The sequence below is a fragment of the Amblyomma mixtum genome, chromosome 2, assembly GCF_055824585.1.
Source record: "Amblyomma mixtum isolate Tamu chromosome 2, ASM5582458v1, whole genome shotgun sequence".
In the NCBI taxonomy this organism is placed as follows: domain Eukaryota; kingdom Metazoa; phylum Arthropoda; class Arachnida; order Ixodida; family Ixodidae; genus Amblyomma; species Amblyomma mixtum.
The window spans coordinates 248,372,252-248,390,037 of record NC_143013.1 but is presented as its reverse complement, the minus strand read 5'-3'; the positions used below and the strand labels follow the sequence as shown (position 1 = coordinate 248,390,037).

The following is a 17,786-nucleotide window of genomic DNA, read 5'->3' as shown; positions in this document are numbered from 1 at the left end:
CAAAGGGACCTGGGGGGCCTCCTGTATAAATTGAATATTGGAGACCTTTGTTTTAGCGCAAGGATCGAGTATTGAATCATTTATGGGTAACACCTTACTGGGCCTTAAGCGCACACTTTTTCGCAATTCTGTATTCCATACATTCTACAACAAATTTCTTAGTCTGGTTTTGTCACTGTTCATACTGCGCGAACGTCGAAATGTTCACTGAAATCCATGGGCTTCTAAAGTTTACGTGCGTCACCTAACAGATTTCATAACTATTTTTTTTCTTACCAATCACAATACGACAGTGAAATCGGCTCCCAGAAACTGTTTGCGTCGAATTTGACACTGTGAGATTAAAAAACCGCCTAATTCAATAACTATTGGTATCTCTGTTTTTTCATCACAGTGCTCTGTTTAATTGAATTATGACCGTCTGACTGTAAGCTTTTGATCACAGCTTGAGTTCGTGAAATGTATTACCATTTTACCCCTCATGATTTCTCGTTAGTTTCAGTGACTATCGCTGTCTCTCGTAAGTGTATGATAACGAACAGCTCGTTTCCTCACTCTTATCTGCTTTCGTTAGTTTGTTGTCCGGCGAAAAGAATTTTGAAGGGCCTAAAAAAATGCTGATGAATTGAAGTTGTCCCCAAGATGGTGTGCTTGTATATATGCTTCCACACATTTGCACACATATCTTTCTCATGGTGTACTCATTGAATTTGCGTAGAAGCACCTTTTTTTTTCTGAGTAACTATTCGTCTGTCTTAGGCAGTCGGTTTATTGGAAGCTACCTCCCTGCCCTCTAAACTCTCTTTTCTTCACCTGCTTTCGCACTATGTTAGTACCGGGTGTTGCTCCTAGGATGTTCTACAATTTGAAAAGAAAAAAAAGGCTTTTTAAGTCGAAAGCCTTCTATGGCTCATCAGAAACGTAGCCTGCCGTATGTCCAGGTAAGGTGGTATCAAAACCCACGTGACCCCGTGACGTATCACAGAAAAATAAAATTTCTTACGAACGTGCCGGAAACCGAATCGAGGACCTTCAGATTGTGAAGCGAGCACGCAATCTCTAGGCCACAGAGCAGAGTTGTTCGGTGGCGAAGAAAGGTGAATGTAACATTTCCTACGATTGTATTCTAACGGCTTGTGTGTCATTAGGAAGGCAGGAAAAATATAAATTCAAAACTATATACTTTCCCCTTTAAAGCATGTGAGCAATATTAAGTGCACTGCGTCATTTTGAGTTAGGACGATTTTTTGCCATAGCATTTGTAGCGGTGTAGCGCCGCAGATTGCAGCAAACACATGCTAACTATACAGCTGGTTAAATAATATTAAATAGCAGGGTTTAACTATTACTGTTAGTATTCGTATTTATTGAGAGACGTGTAACCAACCGTAAGTACTAACCCTATCTATACACCCGGCACCCTGGCACCACAAATTTTGCCCATTTCGACGAGTTACGTAAACTGGCTGGGTGCTTTGCCGGCAACCTTTCCGAAAGCGCATATATTTTGGTTCGACTTAGGCAAAATTTCTTTTGTCATAGCGCCAAGGGTAATTGCGGTTTCGAATTTTAAAAACTAATACAGATTTTACATAAAGTGAGCTACACATCTCTAAATAAACAAAAAGACTAACGTTATCATTTAAAAATTTTGCTATTCTCTACTACTTAGAAAGTCTATAAATGCATGTCATAGCTGTTTTCTTATGTGCTAGACCATTGGCAACGCTGTGCCGAAAAAAAGCGCTCTTCCAGCTTAAAGTAAGTTTTTAAAAATTGCAGATCTCCTTAGGTAAAGTACCCAGTGAGATTAACGGTTCGGCTGTACGTTACTTCACAATCGCCGAGTCTTACTGTAAACTTGTTTTTCGATCTTCTTATCGATTGGCAGGCCATTTGGCTGAGCCTTCATTAAAAAAATTATTGCTGCTAGCTTTCGGTTTCTCTCAGCCGTGAGCGATATTCTACAAAGGACTGGTTCCTAGCTATTTGAATCAAGGGATGGCGCATATTTTAAACGAAGTTGAAATGTGTCGTCCTAAAAGAGTGCACTCATGCAAAGAGTGCAAATAGTGCACTCAGTTTCTTGTTATTATGTTTCGCACCTCTTTGTTGTCAGCGAAAGTGCCAAGTGAATGGAAGGGAGCCCGAATTGTGCCCATTTTTAAACAAGGTGACCGGCTCGTATTAAGAAACTACCGCCCTATATCATTACTTTCGTCTTGCTGCAAGATGATGGAGCATGTTATCGCCACCCGCATTAACGAATTTTTAGAGTGTAATTCGGTGCTAACAAATCACCAACACGGTTTCCGGAAAGGTTACTCTACCGTGACGCAGCTAGTATCCGTAGTTCATTCCTTTGCCTCAGTATTAGATATTAATGGTCAGATTGATGCAATCTTTCTAGATTTTAGCAAGGCATTTGACATAGTCCCCCACAGCAGCCTAATATTAAAACTACATTCCATTCGCCTGCCGCGTATTCTTATTTCTTGGATAAGTGATTATTTGAATAACCGAAAACAATACGTTGCTCTTGGTGAACAACAATCCGGCTCTCTTCCTGTCACATCTGGTGTGCCCCAAGGAAGCGTCCTGGGGCCTTTACTGTTTTTGCTGTACATTAACGATATTGTCAATGAAGTTTTGCCCGGTGTTCAGATTAGACTATATGCTGATGACTGTGTGTTATTTCGCGAAATCTCCAGTGTTCATCATCAAATAGACCTGAATAATAGCCTCACTAATATAGTGAACTGGTGCAGTCGTTGGGGAATTACTTTAAATCCGGAGAAGACTGTTTCTCTCTGCATTACTCGTAAAAGAAATCCGATAAAACATGCATATATTCTTGGTTCATCCCCGCTTAAGGAAGTCACTTCGGTGAAGTACTTGGGTGTGACAATCACTCATGATCTTTCATGGAACGCCCACATTAACAACATCTGTTCATCTGCGTTCAGAAAACTATGTTTCCTGAGACATAAACTTCGGAATTCCCCTCCCAATGTAAAGCTTCTTAGTTATCTATCTTTGATCAGGCCAAAACTCGAATACGCGTGTGTAGTCTGGGATCCGCACACGGCATTCAACATAAAGAAGATTGAAAAAATACAAAGGAAGGCAGTTAGGTTTGTGTTTCTGTAAATTTTCCAAATCTGATTCACCCTCCGAATTAATGCAATTTCATGGCATTCCGCGCCTTTAGTGTCGTCGACAAGGTACTCGTTTAGATTTTCTTTCCCTCTTGCTCAACCGTAAGTTGGGACTTGACCCGTCATTATATCTTTTCCTTCAGCCCGCAAGAAGCACACGCCACTATCACACCAGCCTGTTAGCACCATATTTCGCACGCACAAATCTGTTCAAATTTTCTTTTTTTCCGCGCACAGTAGCGGTCTGGAACTCTGCCCCACACGGACCAACACTGACATATTTGACATCAGCCATGCTTTGTAATTGTATGCATGTTTCTTTTTCTTTTCTTTTTTTTTGCCATGTGACTTTTTGTTGCCATGTGATTTTTCTGATGTACTCAGTCTGTACAGTGCCCGTCCTGCTTGGACCTAACCATGGTCTGCAGTATGTACATAAATAAATAAATAAAATAAAAGGACGAATATTCGATCTCGGCTTTCAGTGAGTGCCCGTAGTAGAAGCAATCTAACGCATAACTTCACTGGCACTCACGCACGCTGACGTTCACAAGGCAGGACGCATCCAAGGAGCAAACGTAGACCAAAATATTCAACAAGGATTTTATTCCTTTGAAAGCATCACAACTCCAAGAGAAACCTCCATGCGTTGAATTGAGCCGTTGAAAGCATCCTCTTACGTCTTGACGAGTATTTCTGTAGAGAAAAAAAAAAGAAATCACGAAAAGTCAATAAATATCATTAAATGATTCAATGAGTTATCACATGTCATAATCGCTTAATTGTTACACAGTGTGTTCTGCCCTAATATTAATACGTTGGCTGTAAACGAGATTTCGTCCGAAAGAATTAGAAGCACTTCGGCTGTAGGAAACTTCATATTCATGCTGGTTCATACGATCTTCTGCGCATGAGCGAGTAGCAAGTGTAACCATTGTTTAATATTGTCGTAAAAAATGCAGCCAAGTTTGTTGTAATCAAGTCCGGTGCGCAGAAAATGAATTCTTATGACAGCCGCATTTCTGCGTGGGAATGAATAGCGGTCATTTAAATTGCTGATTCCTATTTTTTACTTTATTTCCATGAGAAAGCACCTATTTTACAGGATAAAATCGACTTTATTTATTTAAAACAAACGGAATTATTCCTCGACACGACTTAAACACCTGCTCGTAAGCGTAACTACTAAGAAGTTCTCTAATGTTCTCAACAAGGCATGAAAAGGAGCCTTTCAACTTACACTTCTTCTTGCGGAGGAGAGCGCCGTAGTGGTAGGGAGAGCCGAGGCCATAGCCGTAGTTCAGGCCGTAGCCGAGGAGACCGTGGCCGTATCCGTAGCTGCCGACGCCGTAGCCGAGACCGCCAACACCGTAGCCGTAGACTGGAGCAGCGTGGGCGACGCCGTACGAGGCCACAGCTGGAACGGCGTGGTGGACGGCAGCAACTGCTGGGGCGGCGGCATAGGTGGCGACGGCTGGGGCAGCGACAGCGGCAGCGACTGGGGCAGCGACAGCGGCAGTGACTGGGGCAGCGACAGCGGCAGTGACTGGGGCAGCCACACCGGCAAAGGCTGGGGCAGCCACACCGGCAAAGGCTGGGGCAGCCAAACCGGCAAAGGCTGGGGCAGCGGCATAGCTGGCGAAAGCTGGGGCGGCGCCCACGGCGGTGACAGCTGGAGCAGCAGCAATTACTGGGGCCGACTGTACGACCCTGGTCACAGCTGGAGCAGCATAGGCAACCCTGGCGACGGCTGGAGCAGCGTAGGCAACCCTGGCGACCGCTGGAGCAGCGTAGGCAACCCTGGCGACGGCTGGAGCCGCAGCATAGGTGGCGACGGCTGGAGCAGCGTGGACAGCGGCCACAGCTGGGGCGGCGTGCACAGCGGTGGCGACGCGGGTGACAGCGGGAGCAGCGACAGCGTAGCTGGCAGCCGGTGCGTAGCCATAACCGTATCCGTGTCCAAGGCCGTAGCCGGTGAGGGAGGAGTATCCAATGCCATGACCGAGGCCATATCCGCTCAAGCCAGCGTAGCCGAGGCCGAGACCGTGACCAAGGGCATATCCACCAGCGAGCCCGTGACCAAGGGAATATCCACCGAGGCCGTGACCAAGGGCATATCCACCGAGGCCGTGACCAAGGGCATATCCGCCACCGACGTAGCCAGCAAAGGCGCTGGTGGCCAGGGCAAGGAGGATGCAGGCGCGAAGCTATAAGGAGGTAAAATATTGTAATTAGGCTTCGGGCAGCCTGACAGTCATGCACTCAGAAAGGCTCCGCATAGTCGTTTTGTAAAAGAATAATTCTCAAATCTGGGTTGCGTTAGCGTAGACGTTTGATGTTTTTTGCGCGAAATGTGTGTTTTTGGGTTTTTATCATGAGACATTTTAAAGAATGTTATGTTTAAATTTTTCATTTACGATAAATCTATACATCCGATTCAGTATTGCGGACAAGGAGGACTGAGTAAACCGCTCTAATATTACCATTAAAAAAAAACTACTTTTATTAGACAGACATCACTCTACGAACACCGTCAATTATGGTATCCGCAAAGTTACTATGGATTTCATGTATAACTTCCATTGTAGTAGGTATACAACAGTGATTCTTCATTTAAAAGGTCTGCGAAGTATTTTACACGTCAAAAAGAATAATGAATAGCTATTAATTTTCCTTTTCTTGCCTTTGACTTAGTTTCGAGTGCATCGCTTTTGAAGTCGTTCGCAGGAAACGTATTAGTGCGCTATCATTGGTCGTTATCCACCGGATGTTTTCCTAAGTGTGAGGGGTTGAACTTGATCGCCTTTTTAGGGATCGCATTTCATACTTGCTCTTAATGCTTTTTTTTTTGCTTCTTTCGTCGATTCTGTGCCAAAGATTTAATAACTATGACTTTGCTCTTTTAATCAAAGAGTGTTAAAACTGTTTCTATTGTATTATTCTAGTTTCTTGCATCTTATTTTTATAGCGAGTGAATTCAGGCCGAAGCAAACGTAAAATTATGTTAGGATCATTGGCTTATTAAAGAATACACTAATCGTGCATGTGTTTCTAGTACTTCTCGGAATAGTAGCAGAAAAAAAGAGCCCCATTATTAGAGCATCTTGCTTAAAATAAAACGTTCCACTCATCGCAATATTTCTTTCTAGATAATCGACAAGATTGTTTTCACAGCTTTACTCCTGCGGTGAGCGATGAGTAAGTACAAATGCAAGGTAATTTAGCGCAAAAAATGAAATCGTTGATTTTAATTGAGGCAAATATAAAGTATAGTTAAGCTTCAATTCAGGTGAATCTTTTGTTCATAATTTCGTCGTTCCCGAACCAGTCCCCTTTAGAGTACGGCAGGCGATTAATGAAGGCTAAAAAAACTCAGCCAACTAGCCAGTTGCTCGCTGTGGATAATTAAAGGAACAGAACTATCGCCAAAGCCTTCGGCCATTTCGAACCTTGATGACCAGGAGGCATGATTCGCACTCTTAACTTTTCTTCTAATTCACAGGCTATTTTTCCTTCGAGCTTGACGGTCGAAGAACGCGAGGCGTACATGGCAAAAGGCTGCTGACGGGTATCCTGCTTACCATGGTGTCGGTTTCTTCAAGGAGAAGGAGCTTCTGAAGCTTCCACTGCAAACCGCCTCCCTTTTATACCCACTTTTCACTGGAAAAAGAGGCGAGAGGCACTGGGCGTGGTATATGGCCGGCAACAGCACTCAGCACGTTTCAAACCCGTCCTGGCCCAGTGAAAGGATACGAAGTCGCCGCCGTGGCGCGAGAGAGACAGAGCATCGAACGTCGAATTGTGTAAACATCGCCGCAGAAGCGAGGGAAAGAAAAACGTGCACCACGGAGGTCAAGTCAGATATTCCCGTTCCCTTGCCTCCTCTTGCGCCAATCCTTTCTTCTTGTTGGGTCGTTTCTCTGCCCTATGTCACCTTTTCACCAGGGCCATCCGAACTTCGCCAACGTATTCACGTAGCGTCGCACCGCCGCTTCCCTGCTGGCCCACTTGAAGGAAACCGCATTAATTATCTTGCTCTTTCTTCATACGACGGGACCCCGAACGCCTGCCAGCCGTCAGGAAGATTCGATAATTCAATCCGCGGCCGCCCCACAACAGAGAGCGCGAGATCTGTGAGCGGTCGAGAATCGCTTTTGTTCGCTTGCGCGTGCTTATCTCGTGTGCTTACCGAGGTGCAGATTTTTCGCTCGCATTTGGTTAACAAAAGGAGAGGTGTGCCTTGAGCCCGGAGTATCTTTACGCCTAATGATGCCTTGACGACGCATAGATAGCGCAGAGCCACAACCTAGCTAAGACACTGCTGTGTTTTGTTTTAAAGCTGTGTGTAAGTTTAAACATACTCGTATATACCTCACTTGTATTAACATTAAGATTGGTTCATAAAGATGCTGTGCACAGCGTGCTTTCTTAACAAAAACACATGGTATTATTATGTCACGTGGACACATGTATTTATTATCGCATGGCAGTGACGGGGACCTGAATCAAGATAAACTACTGCGGAGGATCGTTTTTACCCCTTGATCCGCTCTCTTTTTCCTGTTTTTCTACTGCATAAAAAAAGTACACATTTCTTATAGTAGGTTTTTATTTTGCAATTAAGTTCCAATCAAAGCAGACACAAACTGCAGTGGAACTTCTCACATCTGAGTTGCGACAGTTCTGCAATAGTCCTATGAATGCGTTTCTATTCAACACCTTTATTAAGACTCGTGACTTAAATTACTGTGCCCTGCCATGGTTCTTAACATGAAAAAAAGTGTAAAGACGAAGACGTACTTTGTGAGTGCGCGTTCTCACCGAAGGGTCGCGCTACCAGCTTTGTTCAAGTCGCGCAGATCGCAGGTCCGAAAAGCGGCCTGTCTGAGGCAGTACCCCACTGACGGAAGTTTCGAGAAGTGAATTGCAGTCGAAACTATCTCCGTACAGTACGGATTCCAACGGGAAATTCCGCCATGGCACGTTGCATATGTCTGCACTCGACATTGAGAAAAACATTTTTCTGAGGGCGCCGCTTTACTGAGCGTATGGCGATGCACGTGCTCCTCGAGATAGATAACGGCTCTGCCAACTACGCCATATTTGTTCCCAGATGCAATTTTATAGCGCCGCTCTACTCTTGCAGCTGGTTATAGTCTTGGGAGCGGGCGCGGAGACGTCGTAACAGTACTTGCAGGCATGGATGTCTTCAGAAAACAAGATTTTCAACTTCCTCTGCACACTGCAGCTCTCAAACGTACAAGGGCACAGAAATGGCGTTTGGCGAGAGACGCGCAGTGGGGACAAAGTATTTCAGCTACATTCGAGAATTGGCGACATCTACAGTGCTGGAAGCGGTAACCGCTTCCGCTGATACGGATCGTGAGAGAGAAATAACTATAAGAATAAAAATGGTGTGGAGTGCATTTTGCAGGTTTTCTCAGATCATGAATGGCCGTTTACCAATATCCTTCAAGAGAGAAATATAAAACAGCTGTATCTTATCGGAACTCACCTATGGGGCAGAAACGTGGAGGCTAACGAAGAGGGTTCAGCCTGTGTGAAGGAGAACGCAGCGAGATATGGAAAAAAATGATAGCTGTAACGCTTAGAGACCGGAAGTGGGCAGAGTGGGTGAGGGAAGAAGCGCGGGTTAATGACATCTTCGTCGAAGTCAACAGGAGGAAATTGGCTTAGGCAGGGCATGTGATCTGAAGGCAAGATAACCGCTGCTCCTTAAGGGTTACGGAATGGATTCCAAAAGAGGGCACGCGTAACAGGGAGTGGTATAATGTTAGGTGGGCGGATGAGATTAAGAAGTTTGTGGGGATACGGGGCCGCAGCTGGCAAAGGAAACGGTTAATTGGAGAGGCATGAGAAAGGCATTCGCCCTTCGAGCGCTGCACACTAAGGAGATACATCAAACTAATGAAGACGAATATATTACTTTTTAGGATAACTACTGATGTTTTTTTCTGCGTGGAAAGGTGGATGCGTTGCTGAGGAAACTGCGAACGAAGTTCCTGAGACGCCTCTAGATTCAAAGGACCTGCGAAAAAAGTGCCTTCCCTGAAGTCAGTTCTATGACATCTTTGGTGTCCGACCAATTGGAGGCGCCATGTTGAAAGACCGCAAATTCGGCCGCAAACCAAAAACCGAGGGTCAACAGATGAGGGGACCGAAGTGCAAGTGCTGGCGGCCTCTGACCCCCAATATTTCAAAGGGGCTTCTCGCTACATCACGTGCATCTCCATCTCGTTGCAACGCCCGCATACTGTCGCAATATACTCACTGAGTGCAAAACTACATGAAGCTATGAGTGGAAGATTCAGGCAGAGAAAACTGTTGTCCGCGTTCTCGCATGTATATATACATTGGCGACGATAACACGAGCGTGTTGCCTTCGGTGCGCTATGCTCTGTCAGGAAGTGTACACGAAAGCTTAGAGAAATCCTTGACAGCATGGGAGCAGCAGCAGCGCCCGACCGTAATTCATTCAATAACATATTTGAGTTAAAAATTCCAGGCGCATTTCAATCGAACCGCACCTCTGCTGTCGATTCATGCGTGATTTGTTGACTGATTACTCAACAAGTATTATCGCAGACAATCCTTGTGATTGACTATGCTGATTTCATTGCGATTTCTACGTTTCTTGAATTGCTTCTTGTGGTTCGAAAGCTGAAATGAATCAAGGTACCTTCCGCCCAACTGTAGTGTGCCGCCTGTTGGCTATAGCTATCGGCAGGGGATGCAAACACTTGACGAAGACGCATCACCTGGTTAAACGTTTCTCCTGCGGAAGACCCTCTCTTGCGTGTCGGCGCTTCGGGTACTGCGGGCGCTTTGAAACCTTTTCTTTAATGAGCCAAATGAGAGCTGATGGTTCAAACATCTAGTTCTTATCAGATATTTTTCAACTCATCTAAAAGCATATTCGCTTTTCCATTGCGTCCAAAAAAACATGGACGACCAAGAGCTTCTACAGCGTTTCTGCCTTTTGCGTACAAAGAATAATTGAAATAAAACACTTCGAAATTTCAACACACCCGCAGTCTACACAAAGTAGCCGATTAGACGGCTGAAGGCATAACGAAACCTCAGAAAGCTCACGAAAACGTCACTCGTCGCCGCTACACAAATTTTCAACCAGGGGCGCCACGTATACGTCGCTTTTACAGAATTATGTGGTTTATAAAATTGTTGCTTTCGCAAAAAAAAATGGCATATTTACTGTCATCTGACCCCAGCATATAAGTTTAGACGGACTAAGTAATCCCATTTAGTATCCCTTTCAGTAAGTGCGGGCGTTTTTCGTTGAAATTGATCGCACATTGTTATCGCAGCTACTGCGAAATATATGTTCTGGCACTTGTGTCACTCACTTCTAACACATATGACATATAACACTCACTTATAGCACATATACATCTAACACATATGGTGTGGTTTATTTGGTTTTTTGTGGTTTAACGTCCGAAAGCGACGCAGGCTATAAGGGACGCCGTAGTGAAGGGCCCCTGAGATTTCGACCACCTGGGGTTCTTGAACGTGCACTGAAATCGCAAAGCACACGGGCCTCTAGAATTTCGCCTTCATCTAAATTCAGCCGCCGTGGCCGGGATCGAATTAGCGTCTTTCGGGTAAGCAGCAGAGCGCCGTAACCACTGAGCCACCGCGGCGGGGCACATATGGTTTGATTCAGACAAGTTATGCTTGTTCGCTGTGAACGTATGCAAATCTGCAATGAAGAAAGTTGTTTTTTCGCAGGCCAAGAAGCAGATATTTTATTATACTGTGTCGACTTCGTCATAATTTCATCTAGCAGCCTTGCAAAACGTATTTTTATAGTTTCTGATACTCGCGCGTACTGTTCCAGCTGTACGCTTTGTCTAGAGGTTCTTGTCCTTAGCATGTGTAGCATTATCGTCACCTTATGGTACACAAAGCCGTGCATACAATAGATGGACGAACGAATCAATTGCTAACAGATAGTTAATTTCCAGAATGCTAATCAGCATATTACTTTTTTGCACAGCAATACTTGCGGTTTTTACCTTATGAATTTACTTTTGAACAGCGGAATCACAGTGTCTCAAAAAAGAACCTTTTCTGTACTGAAAGAAAGCGAAAATTTTCTCGCACCTTAGGAAATAAGGCGCGCAGGATACAATATTATGCTGTTTGAAATACTCACCTGAAGCCAGAGATGTCTATTTTTTAGTACGCGAGTATCCAAACTATTCCTGAGCCCAGCGAACGCAACGGGTTAGTACGTCACATAACATTGATATGCAAAAGAAGCAGCAAGGTCCCGACAGCTTGCGTAGCGCCACTCTTTTTCATTTCTTGTTTGCTTAAAACGCGAAAAATTAAATCGGAAGCAAAGCTTTGGCAGAAACTTATTCGGGGTCTGCGTACACTTTAGAGGAATCACACTCTATCAAGATGCCCTAAACCTCGATATAAATGCAAGCCGCCGCCGTGGCTCAGCGGTTATGGTGCTCGGCTGCTGACCCAGAAGACGCGGGTTCGATCCCGGCCGCGGCGGCTAGAATTTCTTCGGAGGAGAAATTCTAGAGGCCCGTGTACTGTGCGATGTCAGTGCACGTTAAAGAACCCCAGGTGGTCGAAATTTCCGGAGCCCTCCACTACGGCGTCTCTCATAGCATTAGTCGCTTTGGGACGTTAAAACCCCATAAACCAAACCAAACCTAAACCATCGATATAAATGCGCTCCTCCAAAGCAGAAGCTAGCAAGAAGAGGAAATGTCCTCTCCATTGCACAGCTGCTGCTGTTCAGCTAGCCCCTAACACACGTCTTTTGGCTTCTGTCATTATCGGCAGATCACGAAGCAATTTTTGATGCAGCTGGAATGAAGTGCCTGGTGCGTTCGCTTTTTTCTCATAACAACCAGATTTTTTTCTTTTTTTTTTTGGGGGGGGGGGGGCAAACGACTTGTGCTCGCTGTGAAATGTTGGAGTTTTATACGCATGCTTTTTAACTGCCTGGGCGTCAACTGACGTACTGTTCTTCTTATGAGCTGGGTCGTTCCTTCTGGCACGTCGATGACAACGTGCTTCCGGAACGAGATGCAAATTAGCCGAAGCTGTACTTGTAGACTGCATTGGTGGCGATGAACGTCTCGCTTTTTTTTTTAACTGCAGCAGAGGTGTTCGATGTGACTTCAAGCCATGTGGCGTGTGCCCCTGCTTCATTCGCTGGTTGCAACACGGTGTTCTATGTGAATGTTGTCTTTTGTGGCTGCCTGAGCCCGTCACGACTTTAATTCTGGCGCCAACAAGCTTTCATGCGTATCAGAGCCACATTTGTGTTGTTCTTACGCTACCGTCACAAAGATGATCGTCGCGTTCGCCAAATCAACTAAGCCCTAATGTGTAGGCCTCCCGGCCTATAGCATCATACCTGTAACAAATATGGCATGTAAACTACTTGAAATTACCATTGCATAAACCATTATGCAGCATCCAGAAAAAAAAAATTGGAGAGGAAACTTAAGCTACCCCTTAGGGGATGACGCCATAGCGTAGTGGTTTAGGCTTTACATTATGACCAGTATGACAACCTTGGACACATTTTTAAATTGTTCAATAATTTCAATCAATTATATTAATGCTTAATTTTTTTAATTACCTTCAAGAAACATTTTCTGTTCGTTCTCAGCATTTTGACAGCTTCGAATCTCTTTTTCAATTTTTTTAAATTTTTTCAATTATACATTCATAAAATTATTAATATCATTCACTAACTGATCATGTTCTATCACACACCAATCAACAATCAATCACTAGAACGAAAAATTACCATGATACGATTTTTTTTTACGCAGCCCCTGATTACTTCCAACAAGATCTGCCGACTACTGCTACGCCGACGGCTTTTCGACCGAACGAGCTGTATACGCTCTCGCTTAAAAAGCTTTTTCTACCCTCATCAAAATGTTTGCAAGAAATGGGGGTCGTTCGATACACGACCGAAGAGGTTTACTCGTAAAATGTTATCTAACGAGAACCTTAAACATCAAACAGATCGTATTTTCACTTTAGTTCATAAGGCAGATGATTGGGTACCGCACTGTCATGCAATTTCCGACCTCTTGGCGTGAAATGGGAACTCCGAGTTTTTGTTTTACATTTATGGTTAATTATTGCATTCCATTTCTTGGAGTCCCTTGTCTCTGGTACAAGACACCGGATTTCGAAATAGCAAATATAGCTATTTTAAACCAGCAAAACAGCAAGCAGAAACCAAAACCCGGTTCGTGGCCAAGGCGGTTGCTCCCGTTGACGTAGCAATGAGGTCGCAGACGTGGCTAGAAAAACACTCGTACCCGGGTTGGACGGCTGAATTGACGACTCCGTTCGTAAAATGCCTGGAACGACCTCATATAAGGCTGAAAATGTTTTGTAAGAAAATGACACAAGATTTATGTTTGTGCACGACGTCGCAAACGCATTGCTGCCCGAGAAATTACGGGTTCTTTACAACCCACACTCCATCACTCGTCTGGAAAATATACTCATTGGCTAGCTAGGGGACATGATAACTTTACAGAATGATTGGCTATCCCGCTACCATTCATATTATTTAATGACTCCACAGAAGCTTCACAAAAATCCTAGTAACAGCTGCCTTTGTGACGTGAGCGGTAAGGTAAATTTCTCAAGCAAAATAAGGAAATGTTAAACAGCACGTTACGGTTGAATGATTACCTAATATTCCAATTTGGTCAGCAATCTAGAGAAGCAAAGCACACATTTTTGTGTTTTTTCCTTCCTGCTGCTATCGCTTTGATGGAGGGCTTTATTGTGCTTGTCAAGCTGCCGTTTTTCGTGCTGCGATTACCCGATGCATCCAACCTCATTTACATGAAAGTAATATATGTTACTAAATTTATATTTGTTGTTACTGTATAGAATATCCAACACTCCCCTTTTTACTTTGTCATTTGTTTTTCTACCTGCGTTCATAAATTTTGACTGCGCCGCTGTGAAATGGAATGCTGCCTTCGTTTTGAGATGTGTAGGCAGAGGTCTGCGGTACACGGGGGCGGGACGCTATGGCACTTCGCCTTCACTAATTTTTACGCGGAATAAGATGTCTTTAGAAGAAAATGTAGGGTATGAAAAGAGGCTAAACTGCTTTCCCGGTTCCAACCAAACTGAGAGTGATCCCTTCAGGAAGCGGCGAAGTCAGGCAATTAGTATGTCGTTCATTTGTTTGTTTTCTTTATTCCGTGGGAGTAAAGACGTTGCAGGGATTTTAACATATCCTAAATGAAACGACTACGCGAGGTTTATAGCTTGCTCATTTTAAAATCACTAGTACATGGGCTGCGAAACGAATATGGTGCACACAGTAAAAATTGAAGCTTTAATAGAAAGGGGACGGCTTGCGAAACAACGCTATTTGTACGTGTCTGTCATAGCGCGGAAGAACACGGAATGGCAGAAAGCTCTTGCATAGTATTACAGTAGGAATTTTCAGATATTGGGTTGTGCTCGGCACACAGAAACTAATAATTATGTTCGGGCTAACATACTTATAAAAATGGCTCTTTGAAGCGAAAAATTTACAACTGACAAAAGGTACAGAAATATATATCACAAAGTCTCGTCTCTCTGACACGGAGGCCTAAATTAAAAGAAAAATAGCGCCTCTTCGCTGCATATTTTCGGGCCCTTCAATCACTGGCAAGTTTAGCTCTAAGCGGCATAATCGAAGCCCTTCGAAAGCAGCAATAAAAGGCTTGGCTAGAATAATAAGTGAAAAGAAAAATTTTCGCATGTTTGCGAAGCGAACCTTTGCGATCACGTACCTAGGTGTTTTAGCGTTGTTCGTAAAGTGTACGTTAACTGGAAAATTTGAAGCTGTCTCACGTGCGGGCATCTTCGCAATCAAAAAATATCGAAAGATTCCACTATGACGGGAAAACCTACTGTTAGCGAGGCCTACTAATCGTTAAAGTTACGCAGACGTTATCGAACTGCACTGTTTGGGGGACATTGAGGGGCACACTGTTAATGTTCACGCATTTTTTAAGTTGGGCAATTGCTTGTGTAGACACCACAAGTTTCCGTCTTTCTGCACCGTGGGTTGCTGTATTCCCTTGCAACTATTCAATGAACATTTTTTCCAATAAGAAAGTAAAAATGTGCATGAGGATGAACAGAGCCTGTACCTTTTTCTGAGCCTGCGATGCCACAGGCGATGATCGAGGGAAATGATACGGCAGTCGTTTTAGATTAGAAAATATATCCCAGAAAGTGTGACGCACTCTTCTGTAAATTTCCGCCTCTCTTGAATAGCCTTTGGTCAGCGTTTGTTTGCATTTCCCCTGGAATGAGCTTTTCGTGAATCCTGGGCAGGGAGAACTCCAACGGTGCTAATAAGTTGCCAAAAATTTATAGAAATTAGAACACTGCATATGCCCAGATGATGGGCCGAGAACAGAATTACGTGGAGTGAATAAACTGATATGAAATAATTTTAAAGAATTAACACCCATAAGCGTTCAAAAATTAAGGCCGCACATCGTGTGTAACTAAATATTGAGCATGTGAATCCATTGTCATGGACGCAAATTTTCAAAAGTATCGGTTGCGCAAGTACATGTCAGTGAAACTTGTCGAAGCCTTGAGGCTTGTGTCAGTAGGCGATGGGGTGAATACTTAAATAGTATAGAACAATTTAAACACGAGTATCCATTTTCTATTGGATGAATTTCATTCTTGGCTTGTTAATGGCCAAGACCCAGTTGTCAGCTCTATCAATCATTGGGAGATGAGTGAAGATTTGAATACATCAACAAACAATGCAGGTAGTGACGAACAGTTTATTTCTCGGCTATTATCAGTGCACCTGATAAAGGCCTCGAAATCTGCTCCTCCATTGTTGTAGGCTTCGATCCTTGTGCGATGTACGAAAGGAAATGAATTTCTGGAATGTGAAAGAGAGCAACATATTAGAGAACCAGCGGGCAGATCTGATAGCAGTTGTACACATTTCCTTGAATACTTACACTTCTTCTTGCGGAGGAGGGTAGCGTAGCTGAGTGGGCTGCCGAGACCGTAGCCGTAGTTCAGGCCGTAGCCGAGGAGACCATGGCCGTAACCGTAGGAGCCGACGCCGTAGCCGAGGGAGCCAACACCGTAGCCGTAGACTGGGGCAGAGTGGGCAAGACCGTAGGAGCCGTAGGTACCGTAGGTAGCGATGGCTGGGGCAGCGTGGACGGCAGCGACAGCTGGAGCAGCGTGAACGGCGGTGACAGCTGGGGCAGCAGCGTAGGTGGCAACGGCTGGGGCAGCGTGGACGGCGGTGACAGCTGGGGCAGCAGCGTAGGTGGCAACGGCTGGGGCAGCGTGGACGGCGGTGACAGCTGGGGCAGCATAGCTGGTGGCGACCCTGGTGACAGCTGGGGCAGCAGCGTAGGTGGCGACGGCTGGGGCAGCAGCGACAACTGGGGCGGAGCGGATAACGCTGGTCACGGCTGGAGCAGCATAGCTGGTGGCAACCCTGGTGACAGCTGGGGCAGCATAGGTGGCAATGGCTGGAGCGGACTGCACAACCTTGGTCACAGCTGGGGCAGCGGCGTAGCTGACGGCAGGGGCAGCGGCGTAGCTGACGGCTGGGGCAGCGGCGTAAGTGGCAACCCTGGTGACGGCTGGAGCGGCGGCGTAGGTGGCCACGGCTGGGGCGGCGTGGGCGACGGTGGCAACAGCTGGGGCAGCGTGAACGGCAGTCACGGCTGGAGCGGCGTGGTAGGTGGAGATGGTGCGGGAGACAGCTGGAGCGGCCACAGCATAGCTGGCAGGCCTGGCCAGTCCGTAACCGTAGCCAAGACCGTAGCCAGTCAGGCCGGAGTAGCCAATGCCGTGGGAGAGGCCGTAGTGGCTGATGCCGAGGCCGCCATAGCTGAGACCGGAGTAGCCGAGGTTTCCGTAACCAAGGCCGTAGCCGAGGTTGCTGGCGAGGGTGTAGCCACCGGTGCCAAGGTGGCCAATTTGACCAGCGAAGGCGCTGGTGGCCAGGGCGAGGACAATGCAGGCACGAATCTGGGTGAGATAAAATGTTGCGTTATGACACAGAATATATATGATACAAATCTTTGTGCAAGTTCTTCTCAATAGACAATGCTGCGACTTCCTGGGATCGAAGGAAATATTGTATTAATTACTCTAATGCATTTGTTCGATATTCGATTTTGGAAATGCGTTGGCCCAAAAATGTACATTAAGAAGAAAACGATCGCACTGCGATACATTTGCTTTATTTCAGCTGGTTATCAGCTTGCAGTTACCACTGCACATACCTCATTCATCTGACATTAGCATTACTCACTTGGGTAAAGGCGGGACGGGAGCTATTTTTCCGCGTTCACTTTGTTTTACGAGTTGATTTGGTGCATATGGCCATACATTCTTGGAGTGGCAGGAAAGTCTCTGAATGGATGTGTTCAGTTGTAAAATCAGTATTAATGATCAAGTTATGGAGTGTGTCCCGCGGAATTACTTACATTTATACGCATTTATGGCAAACATTTTCGCGGATTTTCTCATTACATAATAACAAAGTTTCTGAGAACTTCGTTTCGCACACACAAAAAA

General features: G+C 45.1%; 1 protein-coding gene across 1 annotated transcript; it reads right to left on the bottom strand.

The window, feature by feature from the left end:
• Positions 1–3,747: 3,747 nt before the first annotated feature.
• LOC149363389 (uncharacterized) lies at positions 3,748–17,496 on the bottom strand. The gene is made up of 5 exons (XM_089568511.1): positions 17,492–17,496; positions 16,182–17,325; positions 4,768–5,365; positions 4,399–4,656; positions 3,748–3,854 (listed from the first exon to the last, which is right to left on the bottom strand). Coding segments are annotated over exons 1-5 (2,007 nt in total). The 3' UTR covers positions 3,748–3,852.
• Positions 17,497–17,786: the final 290 nt, after the last annotated feature.

What these genes read in the sequence shown, in the direction of transcription:
- LOC149363389 (XM_089568511.1), bottom strand. An exon ending in GTAAGTATTCAAGGAAATGT is followed by an intron (nt 5,366 to 16,181) that starts GTACAACTGCTA and finishes ACCTCCTTATAG; the next exon opens with CTTCGCGCCTGCATCCTCCT. An exon ending in CGCTGCCCCAGCCTTTGCCG is followed by an intron (nt 4,657 to 4,767) that starts GTTTGGCTGCCC and finishes TCGCTGCCCCAG; the next exon opens with TCGCTGCCGCTGTCGCTGCC.